Genomic DNA, 13,169 nt, shown 5'->3' on the forward strand with positions numbered 1-13,169 from the left:
GACAGAGGGTTGAGTTTACGAATTGATGGTTTATTAACCCAACTTTACACAGGCTACTGTTTGGCCGTAGCCCACGCCAAATAAACGAAAGATACCCCACAAGCCAACCGTGACCTTCTCTTGTGAAGCCCAGACGTAAGAGAGAGAACAATGGCTAAACCTGGTCTTAACTTCCAATGCTCCATCCCCCTGCCCAACCCCCCTCCACGCCACTCCGCCAACCACCAGGATCCCCGGCTTCAGAACATTCCAGGCATCCCCGTGATTGGCAGATAGCAGGTTGATTGGCATGTCGGACCCCGCAAACACTGGTAAGTACAACACAACCCACTAATAGCTTACCACATAACACACCGCTGTCTGTGCGGGTCGCTACAATATCATTTGCGAACTGCAGCCCACCAAACATTTCGTTCTCGAGTTCGTTGAGCAGATGTTTTGATTTTACAAAGCTGTGTGCATCATAACATTTAATAATCAATTAATTGCAATCCTTAAACCATGGAATCAATTATCAGTTCTGAACATGTATTTAAACATACACGTCTCTGGAGCTGCTGAGTCGGAAGAGCATGTATCAATCCTGCTTTAGGACTCATTGCATTGCGCCCAGCAGGTCAAACGAACGACTAAAACAAACGAGTCACTCCAAAAGAACGAATCATGACTCTTGAGTTAGTAAAAATATGATGAATCATTAGCGAACTGCACATCACTAGATGACAGAAGGGACACAAGATCAGTTGGATAAAAAAGTAAGCACTCCATAATTTATCATTTGTATTGCAGTAATTTTTTTCTTCTGGGACTTCATTTGTGTAAATTATTCAAATCTAAGTTGGTACACTCCACATTACAATACTTCCATATACTCTCACAGCTGTAATAAGCTGAATGCGCGGGCGGCAGGACTTCTGGTATCTAATTTTCCCGAATAAAATATCCACTTTTCACTACATTCAGATGACATAATAGGGCAACAATATTTGATCATAGATATACTAATCACAATATCACAAATTGTTCATCTGCATAATTTAAATCTAACATTCATTTGCAAAGTCCAATTGATCAACTGTAACGCCCTGGCCTTAGTATTCTTTGTTTTCTTTATTATTTTAGTTAGGTCAGGGTGTGACATGGGGAATGTTTATGTTTTGTTGGTTTTGGGTGTTTATATGGTAAAGGGGTTATGGGGTGTAGTATATGGGTTTGTGTTGAGTGTAGATGTCTAGCGTTGTCTATGTATGTTTAGTTATCTAGGAGAGTCTATGGTTACCTGAATGAGTTCCCAATTAGAGACAGCTGATTTCGGTTGTCTCTGATTGGGAGCCTTATTTAGGGTAGCCATAGGCTCTCATTGGTTGTGAGTAATTGTCTATGTAAGAACGTTTGTAGCCTGTTTGTATGTGCACAACGTTTGTAGCTTCACGGTCGTTTTGTTATTTTGTTGTTTTGTTAAAGTGTTTTTGTGTCGTGTTCATCTTCGTGTTATAATAAAAGAAGATGGCATATTTTCCAACTGCTGCATTTTGGTCCGTTAATCCGCCACACGATCGTGACAGAATTACTCACCATAGGACCAAGCGGCATGGAAGGCGGCAACAGGACCTACCTACACAGGATTTCTGGAGTTGGGAGGACGAATTGGAAGGAAATGGACCTTGGGATCAACCTGGAGAATATCGCCTCCCTCGTGAAGAGCTGGAGGCAGCGAAAGCCGAGAGGAGGCGATATGAGGAGGCAGCACGGAGACAAGGCTGGAAACCCGTGAGTACAACCCAAAAATTTCTTGGGGGGGGCCTTAAAGGGAGTGTGGCGAAGTCAGGTAGGAAACCTGCGCCTACTCCTTGTACTTACCGTGGAGAGCGAGAGTACGGGCAGACACCGTGTTACGCAGTAGAGCGCACGGTGTCTCCTGTACGCGTGCATAGCCCGGTTCGGTACATTTCAGCTCCACGTATCGGCCGGGCTAGACTGAGCGTTGAGCCGTATGTCATGAAGCCGGCCCAACGCATCTGGTCACCAGTGCGTCTCCTCGGGCCGGCGTACATGGCACCAGCCTTACGCATGGTGTCCCCGGTTCGCCTACATAGGCCGGTGCGGGTCATTCCACCTCCCCGCACTGGTCAGGCGACGGGGAGCATACAACCAGGTAAGGTTGGGCAGGCTCGGCGTTCAAGGGAGCCAGTACGCCTGCACGGTCCGGTATTTCCGGCGCCACCTCCCCGCCCCAATCCAGTACCACCAGTGCCTCCTCCACGCACTAGCTATATGGTGCGTGTCTCCAGCCCTTTACCACCAGTGTCTAAACCACGCACCAAGCCTCCTGTGTGTCCCCAGAGTCCTGTGCGTCCTGTTGCTGCTCCCCGCACTAGCCCTGAGATGCGTGTCCCCAGCCCGGTGCCACCAGTCCCGGCACCACGCACCAGGCCTACAGTGCGCCTCAGCCGGCAGGAGTCTGCCGTCTGCACAGCGATGACTGAACTGCTCGTCTCCCCAGCGCCATCTGAGCCATCCGTCTCCCCAGCGCCATCTGAGCCATCCGTCTCCCCAGCGCCATCTGAGCCATCCGTCTGCAATGAGCCTGCAAAGCCGCCCGTCTGCCATGAGCCTGCAAAGCCGCCCGTCTGCCATGAGCCCACTGAGCCGTCCGCCAGACAGGAGCCGCTAGAGCCGCCAGCCAGACAGGAGCCGCTAGAGCCGTCCGTCAGACAGGATCTGCCAGAGCCGCCAACCAGACAGGATCTGCCAGAGCCGCCAACCAGACAGGATCTGCCAGAGCCGCCAACCAGACAGGATCTGCCAGAGCCGCCAACCAGACAGGATCTGCCAGATCAGTCAGCCAGCCATGAGCAGCCAGATCAGTCAGCCAGCCATGAGCAGCCAGATCCGTCAGCCAGCCATGAGCAGCCAGATCCGTCAGCTAGCCATGAGCAGCCAGATCCGTCAGCTAGCCATGAGCAGCCAGATCCGTCAGCTAGCCATGAGCAGCCAGATCCGTCAGCTAGCCATGAGCAGCCAGATCCGTCAGCTAGCCATGAGCAGCCAGATCCGTCAGCTAGCCATGAGCAGCCAGATCCGTCAGCTAGCCATGAGCAGCCAGATCCGTCAGCTAGCCATGAGCAGCCAGATCCGTCAGCCAGCCATGAGCAGCCAGATCAGTCAGCCAGCCATGAGCAGTCAGATCCGTCAGCCAGCCATGAGCAGCCAGATCAGTCAGCCAGCCATGAGCAGCCAGATCTGTTAGCCAGCCATGAGCAGCCAGATCTGTCAGCCAGCCATGGGCCGTCCCTCAGTCCGGAGCTGCAGTCCCTCAGTCCGGAGCTGCAGTCCCTCAGTCCGGAGCTGCAGTCCCTCAGTCCGGAGCTGCAGTCCCTCAGTCCGGAGCTGCCATTCCTCAGTCCGGAGCTGCCATTCCTCAGTCCGGAGCTGCCATTCCTCAGTCCGGAGCTGCCATTCCTCAGTCCGGAGCTGCCATTCCTCAGTCCGGAGCTGCCCCTTACCCTGGTGCTGCCCCTTACCCTGGTGCTGCCCCTTACCCTGGTGCTGCCCCTTACCCTGGTACTGCCCCTGACCCTGGTACTGCCCCTTACCCTGGTACTGGCCCTTAGTCCGGAGCTGTCCCTTAGTCCGGAACGCCCCCTTAATGCAATGGGATTAATGTGGAGAGGGGTCATTTTGAAGAAGCTAAGGAGGTGGTTAGGGACTGTGGTGAAGTGGGGACCACGACCAGAGCCGGAGCCGCCACCGTGGAGGGAAGCCCACCCAGACCCTCCCCAAGACTGTGTATGGTGCGCCCGGAGTTCGCCCCTCAAGGGGGGGGGTTATGTCACGCCCTGGCCTTAGTATTCTTTGTTTTCTTTATTATTTTAGTTAGGTCAGGGTGTGACATGGGGAATGTTTATGTTTTGTTGGTTTTGGGTGTTTATATGGTAAAGGGGTTATGGGGTGTAGTATATGGGTTTGTGTTGAGTGTAGATGTCTAGCGTTGTCTATGTATGTTTAGTTATCTAGGAGAGTCTATGGTTACCTGAATGAGTTCCCAATTAGAGACAGCTGATTTCGGTTGTCTCTGATTGGGAGCCTTATTTAGGGTAGCCATAGGCTCTCATTGGTTGTGAGTAATTGTCTATGTAAGACCGTTTGTAGCCTGTTTGTATGTGCACAACGTTTGTAGCTTCACGGTCGTTTTGTTATTTTGTTGTTTTGTTAAAGTGTTTTTGTGTCGTGTTCATCTTCGTGTTATAATAAAAGAAGATGGCATATTTTCCAACTGCTGCATTTTGGTCCGTTAATCCGCCACACGATCGTGACATCAACAGTTATTGCTCTAGTATCCTATGGTGCCATTTGTGCCAATGACATCTATAAATCAAATAAATTGTTGTTTGTCACATGTGCTTAATACAACAAGTGTAGACTTTATCGTGAAATGCTTACTTACGAGCCCTTTCCCAACAATGCAGAGTTAAAAAGTAAGACAAAGTGTCCAAATAAAAAGGAAATAGTGACAAAATAATCGAACTATAATGAGGCTATATACAGAGTCAATGTGCAGTGGTACGAGGCAGTTGAGGTAATTGAGGTAAAATGTTAATGAAGGTAGGGGTAAAAGTGACTAGGCAATCAGGCAGATATAATAAACAGGTTAGGATCAGCGTATGTAAAGAGTGTGAAAGTGTGTCAATGTGTGAGTGTGTGTGGGGCGTACATGTGCTTAACATGCGCTTGTGTGTATGTGAGCATATGTAGTTTGTGCGTGCGTGCGCGGTGGGGGGGGGGGGGGGGGGGGGGGGTTAGAGTCCAGTAAGTGTGCATAGAGCCAGTGCTAGAGAGTCAGTGCTAATAAAAAGGGGGTCATTGAAAATAGTCCGGGTAGCCATTTGATTAACTGTTCAGCAGTCTAATAGCTTGGGGGTAGAAGCTGTTCAGGAGCCTTTTGGTCTCAAACTCGGCGCTCTCGTACCGCTTGCCGTGCGGGAGCAGAGAGAACAGTCTATGACTTGGGTGGCTGGATTCTTTGAGCATTTTTAGGGCCTTCCTCTGACACCGCCTGGTATAGAGATAGTTTGCAAGCCCTGCCACATCCGACCAGCGTCAGACCCGGTGTAGTAAGATTGGATCTTACTTCTGTATTGACGCTTTGCCTGTTTGATTGTTTGTCGGAGGCCATAGCGGGATTTCTTATAAGCATCCGGATTAGAGACCCGCTCCTTGAAAGCAGCAACTCTAGCCTTTAGCTCAGTGTGGATGTTGCCTGTAATCCATGGCTTGTGGTTGGGATATGCATGTACGGTCACTGTGGGGACGACGTTGTCAATGTACTTATTAAGGAAGCCGATAAAATCCTCAATGCCATAGGATGAATCCCGGAACATATTCCGGTCTGTGCTAGCGAAACAGTCCTGTAGCTTAGCATCCGCTTCACCACCACTTCTGTATTGAGCTCGTCACTGTTGAGTGCGTCACTGGTGCTTCCTGTTTGAGTTTTCGCCTGTACGCAGGAATAAGGAGGATAGAGTTATGGTCAGATTTGCCAAATGGAGGGCGAGGGAGAGTTTTGTGTGTGTTTCTGTTTGTGGATTAAAGGTGATCTACATTTTTTTCCGCCTGTAGTTGAACAGGTGACATGCTGGTAAAAATGAGGTACAACGGATTTCAGTTTTTCTTTGATTAAAAAATCACGGGCCACTAGGAGCGCCACCTCTGTGAGCATTTTCTTGTTTGTTTATGGCCCTATGTTGAGTGCAGTCTTAGTGCCAGCAGCAGTAAATAGTATGTTATACAGCTTATCATGAGGTATTCTAACTCAGGTGAGCAGAACCTCAAAACTTCCTTAAAATTAGAGATTGCGCACCAGTTGTTAACAAAGAGACACACACCACCCCCCTTGAGTTTACCTGATGCTGCCGTTCTGTCCTGCCAATGTATAGAAAAAACAGCTAGATTTATATTTCCATATCCTTGTTCAGCCACTTCTGGGAGAAACATTGGATATTAAAGTTCTTCAGATAACGTTGATAGGATAGTCTTGAACGGAGCTCGTCCAGTTTATTCTCCAGTGATTGCACGTTCACCAATAGAACGTGGGTAGAGGCGGTTTATTCACTTGCCGACGTAGACTCATCATGTATCCCGCACGCCGGCCTGTATAATGTAGGCTCTTCCTTTTTCGATTGTCAGGGATATGGGCCTGGTCCGGGATGAGCAGTATGTCCTTCGTCGCTGACTCATTGAAGTAGAAATCCTCATCCAAATTGAGGTTAGTGATCAGTGTTCTGATGTCCAGAAGCTCTTTTCGGTCATAGGAACTGATGCCGGAAACATTATGAACAAAAAAAGTTAAGATCAGGAGAACACAAAAATACAATTGGTCAGGAGCTACTAATCCCTCCAGCGCCATTCTATATATCCATTTTACAGTGCCACCAACTGGTCTGGTGCAGCCATTAAAGGTTGCAGTGACTTTATATTCACACAGCTTCTAAGGACATATACAGTGGGGAGAACAAGTACTTGATACACTGCTGATTTTGCAGGTTTTCCTACTTACAAAGCATGTAGAGGTCTGTAATTTTTATCATAGGTTCACTTCAACTGTGAGAGACGGAATCTAAAAATCCAGAAAATCACCTTGTATGATTTTTAAGTAATTCATTTGCATTTTATTGCATGACATAAGTATTTGATTACCTACCAACCAGTAAGAATTCCGGCTCTCACAGACCTGTTAGTTTTTCTTTAAGAAGCCCTCCGGTTCTCCACTCATGATGGAAGTGAGACTGCTTATAACAGCTCCACCTTTTGGCCAATCGGTGCCATTCTTTTTGACCAAGCTACTCATGGCCTCTAGTTTCTGTGTGCCAAATTAAGGAAAAAATTTACCAATCTATGCTTGAAGGTTTTTTTGGACCATGTCAACAAATAAATAATTAAATAATAATTCAGAAAATAACAATAGCTTTCAGAGCTTCACTGTGAACCCATAATTACACATCATTTTGCAAGCAAGCATTTTGTATGTTGGGTCAACTATATGCCCAAATGTTGAGTAAACTCACAATCCTATTGCAGCTGGTTGCATTACAATTGTATGTTGAATCAACTTGTTATATTTACAGTGTGGGATTGGTGCAAGCAGGTTTGCTGCAAAGTAATGTGTTGTCTTTATAGAACCATACAGGTTCCATTTAGAACCTTATGATCATGGCTCTTTATAGAACCTTCAAAATGGTGTTCTATATAGCACCAAAAATGGATCCGCTATCGTTACAAGTCAAAGAACTCTTATTTGGCACTTCAGATCTTGATTTGACCAGTTTTAATCATTTCTAATGGGAAATTCGTTTTGATAGGCTAGGCTATAGTTTAGGTGTGGGATCTAGTGAAAGAAAGAGAACTGCATGTTTTCAGTAAATTTATGTAAATCTCAAGACTTATTTGAAATTCCTGCAGCGCAGGAAAAGTCTCTGCGACAACAGAGTGATCAAATTGAGATACTACATCTGAATATAGAACCAAGTGTGTAGTATATTATAACATATCATTCTGATCTCTGATAGAAACCAGAAAATGTCTGCTCAAGATTTGTACCTGAGAGTTCTGATCTGTGTGTGCTATGCTGTGATGCAGAACATTAAAATCACGGAGAACTTATGATTTGTAGAAATTCTGCTTAAATACAGAAATTTGAGAGTGAAATGTGAAAAATATCTTGCATTTTGTTTGATGTAGTGCTGATTAAAAATAGATTGGAGTCTCAGTGCTGGTGAAGGTTGTCCTGGCAGGACAAGGTCATAGAGCAGTGCCACACACATGCACACACAGGGAGGTTTGTATGATGGCATGTTGGTGGGCCTATGCCCAATACCGGATCATGTGCCCAATACTTGATAATGTGCCCAATCATCACTGCAGAGAACACTCAATGATTCATCCTGCACCACCACTGAAACCATGCCAACATCTGTAACCTAATTTCCCATATAGCTGCTGACACCACGCCAATCTCTGTGACCTCATTTCCTATCTCACCCCTTACACCACGCCAATTCCTCTGACCTCACACTGCAGGTCAGGGACTCTGCTACTGAACTGAGATATCTGAGAGCAAGTGGACACCACATATACCCTCTAACCTCTCCTCACACACCAGCCTCATACCTTACCAAGCAGTATGCTCCACTTAGCAAGGTAGCGATCGATCATGTTACATTAAACTTTAATGTATCCCCTAACCAACCAACCCTGCCACCCCCTGGACATACCCCTGTCCTGCCATGTTAAAACTGCTAAATCAGTAGGAAGAGAGAGACAGAGAAGAAAATGTGGCAAGAAAGAGAGAGACAAATTTGGGGGAGAGAAACTGAGATAGCTGCTGTGGTGAGAAAAGGGGAGCAAGCTGGTTGCTTTAAAATAGAGCAGAGTTTTTTATGAATTCCCTTCAAAGGGTAGAGTGTAGTGCATGTATGTATGCGTGCGTGCGTGTAAGAAAGGGCCTGATTAAACCAGCAAAGAAGTGCTCTGATGGATCTGTACCACACTTTCATCCTCACAGCATGGACAGAGCAGGTAGAGACAGTGAGAGTAAGAAAGAGACAGAGAGAGAGAGAGGTAGAGAGAGAGAGATGTGGAGCAGAGGTAGAGAGCCAAGTATGAGAGAGAAATAAATGGATGTGAGAAACATGACAATCACATGTTGACACACTCCTGTGGTACCCTACACACTAAACACTGTCCACTTGACTGTTTCTCACCAGATTGCCCACTGACAGCGTCTCATCAAAGCGAGGAGTCATGGGGTAGTGCTCCATGGCCATGAAGAGGGTGTTGAGGACGATACAGATGGTGACAGCCAGATCTACAAAAGGGTCCATGACGATCAGGTTGAGCACATACTTGATCTTCAGCCAGAACGGAAAGCAGTCCCACACACAGAAGAGGTTGGCAAACTTATACCACCATGATGGACATGCCCTTTGAGAATCTTCTAGCTCTGTATGAGGAAAGGGGAGGGAGAGAAGTGTGAAAGAGAGAGAAAATGGTAAAGCGTGAATAAGAGGAAAAGAGGGAGTGTGGAAAAGAGAGAGAGAGAGTGAAAGAGAGAAGAAACCAAGAGAAGGAGAGGGAGACAGCGTGAGAGAGAAATTGGTAAAGCGTGAATAAGAGGAAAAGAGGGAGTGTGGAAAAGAGAGAGAGAGAGTGAAAGAGAGGGAGAGGGAGGAAAAGAGTCACAAAAAAGACCCATTGCTATAAGGCTGGTTATCTGGTGGTCAGGTCAGTATATTGCAAAAAGGCAGGGCTAAATGGGAAGGGGTTGAAAGGTGAGAGGTTGGATGTGAGGACAGAGGCAGCCGTACCATTCACCAGTGTGTGTGAGTGAGTGAGTGTGAGTTCTGTAACCTCCACCAGTGGGTGTGTGTGTGAGAGTGTGTGTAGAGGTAACTGTACCCTCCACCGGTGCGTGTGAGTGTGTATGAGTTCCGTACCCTCCAGCAGAGTATGTGAGTGTGTATGTGTGGCCACGCTCATCACACTGTTGGTCCGGTCCTTGTTGCGGTTGAGCTGGTCCACAGAGACCATCAGGGAGCCCGAGTGTTTCTTCTTCCCCTCCACCTCTGTGGTCTGCGCTCAGGGAGAGGACACACACACAAACACCCATCAGAAGCCTTACACAAACACTACATCTTGAAACCATTCTGATCACTAACCCTAGCCTTTGTGTCTGACACACGGTATGCTTAAACCAGAGAGAGAGAGAGACCAACACCCAACCTTATCCCACACACCAGACACGAAAACCCTATGCCATACACCAGACACTAAAAATACCACTAAGCCCCATTCCTTACAACATTATCCCACTCTAATCAAACCGTTCTGTCCCACCCAAAACGTATAACAGCTGTATCCCCTTCCCAAACCTCCATGCAAGAGCAGGCATATAGCTAATAAGAAAAGAGAAGTCAAGACAGTCACTGTACCATGCTACGTTTGGAGAGTAGGTAAAACGCTTGGCTTGGAGAGAAGTAAGGGGATTTCAAACTACCATGCTACACACAAAAAAAAGTTATTGAGGGATTCTTTGTCAAGGGGTGAGGGTGATATGTGTAAGAATTTTTCATCTAGGGTTTTTACTGCTTGTGAAGTGTTCTTAACTGCTGTGAAGGCTGTGAAGAACTATCCTGTTCTTTCCCTGTCCACCATGATTTCCTTTACGCCATTAATTGGTACACTGTAAAAAAAGTTCCTGTAATTTGATGGTACAGTACAGGTACTGGTTGTAGTGAATTCATGGTAAACAACAAATTACTGAATTTGAGGTATTTGTGCCAACCGTCAGTGGAAGTGTTGTGCCAGTTTAAGTGGTTGATGGTTAAGTCATCAAAGGTTGAGCACCTCTTAACACTGTCAGTTCGGCAATTGTTGTAAGAGAATGTGACCATAAAGAGATGCACTGATAAGAGGTTACTGTGCATTTCAGAGTAAGTTAATAGCAGTTAGTTGCTTGAAAGTTGCCAATAGACACACACTAAAAAAATATATATGTTAGAAAGGCAGCCAGATAACTGTATGTTACTGTAAAAAAATGAAATTCTGATGAAATTCCAAAGAAACTTTGGGTTTTAATGTACATTATTGTAAACTTTTTTTCACAGTAACTTTAAGGTATCTGGCTGCCAGTAAGTTACCGTAAAAAAACAGGATTGTTTTACAGTGCAGTAACTGCAAGTAACTTACTTGCAACTAGCTGCCAGTAACTTACTGTACTTTCACTGAACTTTGTTGATTACAATATAGCTTAACATTAGTTGATAATTACTAAAGCATTATTTGTAGCGAGCACCCTTGGGATCCTTGGTTGGCAGCACTGACCTTCCTACCATATCGTATCACCATATCTAGTCAGTGAACATGACAGAGATCAGCCACAGTAAGTTACCCTGAACTTTACAATAATTACTTGCAGCAAGCTGACAGTAAATTGTTGAAAAATAAACATTAACTTCTTGGGGCCTCATTTATAACCGTTGCATACATTTCACATAACATTTCTGTGTCTGAGCCTACGTACAAAAATAGAGATTTATAAACTTGGTGCATGCCGTACATACGCACATTTGCCATTATAAATGAGATCTGATGTAAAATGAGCATTAAAACTCTGCCTGGAAAACGCCCTCTATTCACCTTTTATGATGAAAATAACACCCTTTATTTGCTGGAACGAGGCCAATTTGCATTAGGCCACGGCATGCAAAAGACAAATTGTTGTTCAATATTTATTTCATCAATATATTATTAGGTTTCTATGTCCTGCCTTGGTATAGGCTCTGGGATGAAATAGGCAATGATGTCGTGCATCTATCGCACAGCAATACTGTAGCCTACCCATACTGTCAAATATTTTACATAAGCTACCGGTCTATTTACTGTTTTGGCAGAATGTTTTCATATTTAGCAGTAATTTATGCTGTATCTACAGTACCAGACAAAAGTTTGAACACACCTACTCATGTGTTTTTCTTTATTTTTACTATTCTACATTGTAAAATAACAGGGAAGACATTAAAACTATGAAATAACACATATGGAATCATGTAGTAAACGAAAAAGTGTTAAACAAATCAAAATATATTTTAGATTCTACAAAGTAGCCACCCTTTGCTTTGATGACAGCTTTGCAAACTCTTGGCATTCTCTCAAAAAGCTTCACCTGGAATGCTTTTCCAACAGTCTTGAAGGAGTTCCCAAATATACTGAGCACTTGTTGGCTGCTTTTCCCTTCACTCTGCGGTCCAACTCACCCGTGAGAGTACATTTAATTCCGGTTCACCTGTTCTGTTGAAAAGATTAACCAGAATTACATTTACTCTCACGGGTGTCCAAAAATAGCTATCTGAACACCACGGCCCTACTAAGCCATGCTTCTAGTCTTCTGCTCTGGGTTGTGTGTGACCCAACTGGCGCAACACAGTCGACCACAAGGAGCAGAACGTCTACACCTGGCTGTCCGAGAAACCCAAGCACTCGCAGACATCGTCCCACCCAACAGGCCAGAGCATCAGAATCCGATGAATCCTCTACCGCAGTGATGTATTCTTCATCCTCCAGATCCAGAAATACTTTTTTGGTCCCCCTGCCCCTGCAACGTTCCAAACGGACACATGCCAAAGACAAAGAGCAACAATGCTCCACGAGAGAATGTAGTTTTTAACTACAGCTTTCTAGTGAACAAATTTGATGTTATAAACAAATGATTGTACTGTATACAGTCACAAATCCTATTCATGTTCAAACTGTTTTCTGTAAAATAAACACTGGCTATCATCAGACTCCTCTTTAAATTCTGCATTCCAGAATCCACCTTTATTCACCTATAAACGATCAAGAAATCTATCAAAGATATTGGTTAAATCAGAGAGAGAAAAGAGGCATTCATAAAAGGATGCTTCCCCTGTAGATCATGCATCTCATGTAGCACCATAAGGACATTTTCTAACGTTGTATGCCCTAAGACTTCTAGGAACGATGAGATAAAGTAATGTATAACTTGCTCTACTAAATAAGTTATTTATATGTTACAGTGTTCTTGCAATAAGATTGATATTCGAAAAACATCCCGCGCTTGGAAAGTACGCCTTGAAGCACATAAATCCACTATCAGACGTCAAGATATCACCTTGCCAGTTGCGAGACACAAAATCATTTGATTAATGAATTGCATTGTGTCGGGATCGAAAAAGTGTATCCACCATGCAGAGGTGATTATGACAACAGATTACTCCAATGGGAAGCCATGTGGATATTTAAATTAAATTCTGTAGATCTACCAGTGGAGGCTGCTGAAGGGAGAAAAGCTCATAGTAATGGCTGGAATGGAACAAAAGGAATGACATCAAGCACATGGAAACCATGTTTGATACCAGTCCATTCATTCAGCTCCATCCATTACCACGAGCCAGTCCTCCCCAATTAAGGTATCACCAATCTCCTGTGATCTCCACATAGTTTAAAAGAAGAACTAGATTGCTATAGGCCAAATTTAGACTGTTATACAAGAACACTGCCCATATCAGATTTTGCATATCGTTTATAAGTTAGCCCCACATATTTATGAACGACTGTGCATGATGTCCTTTGTGGTAAGCTATCTCATGAATTGA

At 45.0% G+C, this 13,169-nt stretch overlaps 1 protein-coding gene across 6 annotated transcripts in view; it reads right to left on the minus strand.

Annotated features, from left to right (window-relative positions):
• LOC129846970 (sodium channel protein type 8 subunit alpha-like) overlaps positions 1-13,169 on the minus strand; it is a 116,728-nt gene that overhangs the window by 40,962 nt on the left and 62,597 nt on the right. For all 6 annotated transcript variants that reach the window (XM_055914799.1, XM_055914801.1, XM_055914798.1 and 3 more), the window contains 2 exons: positions 9,492-9,627; positions 8,760-8,998 (listed from right to left, as the gene is read on the minus strand). In XM_055914799.1, coding sequence (XP_055770774.1) covers positions 8,760-8,998; positions 9,492-9,627 — 375 coding nt within the window. The remainder of the gene's footprint in view (positions 1-8,759; positions 8,999-9,491; positions 9,628-13,169) is intronic.

The sequence above is a fragment of the Salvelinus fontinalis genome, chromosome 3, assembly GCF_029448725.1.
Source record: "Salvelinus fontinalis isolate EN_2023a chromosome 3, ASM2944872v1, whole genome shotgun sequence".
NCBI classification, from domain to species: domain Eukaryota; kingdom Metazoa; phylum Chordata; class Actinopteri; order Salmoniformes; family Salmonidae; genus Salvelinus; species Salvelinus fontinalis.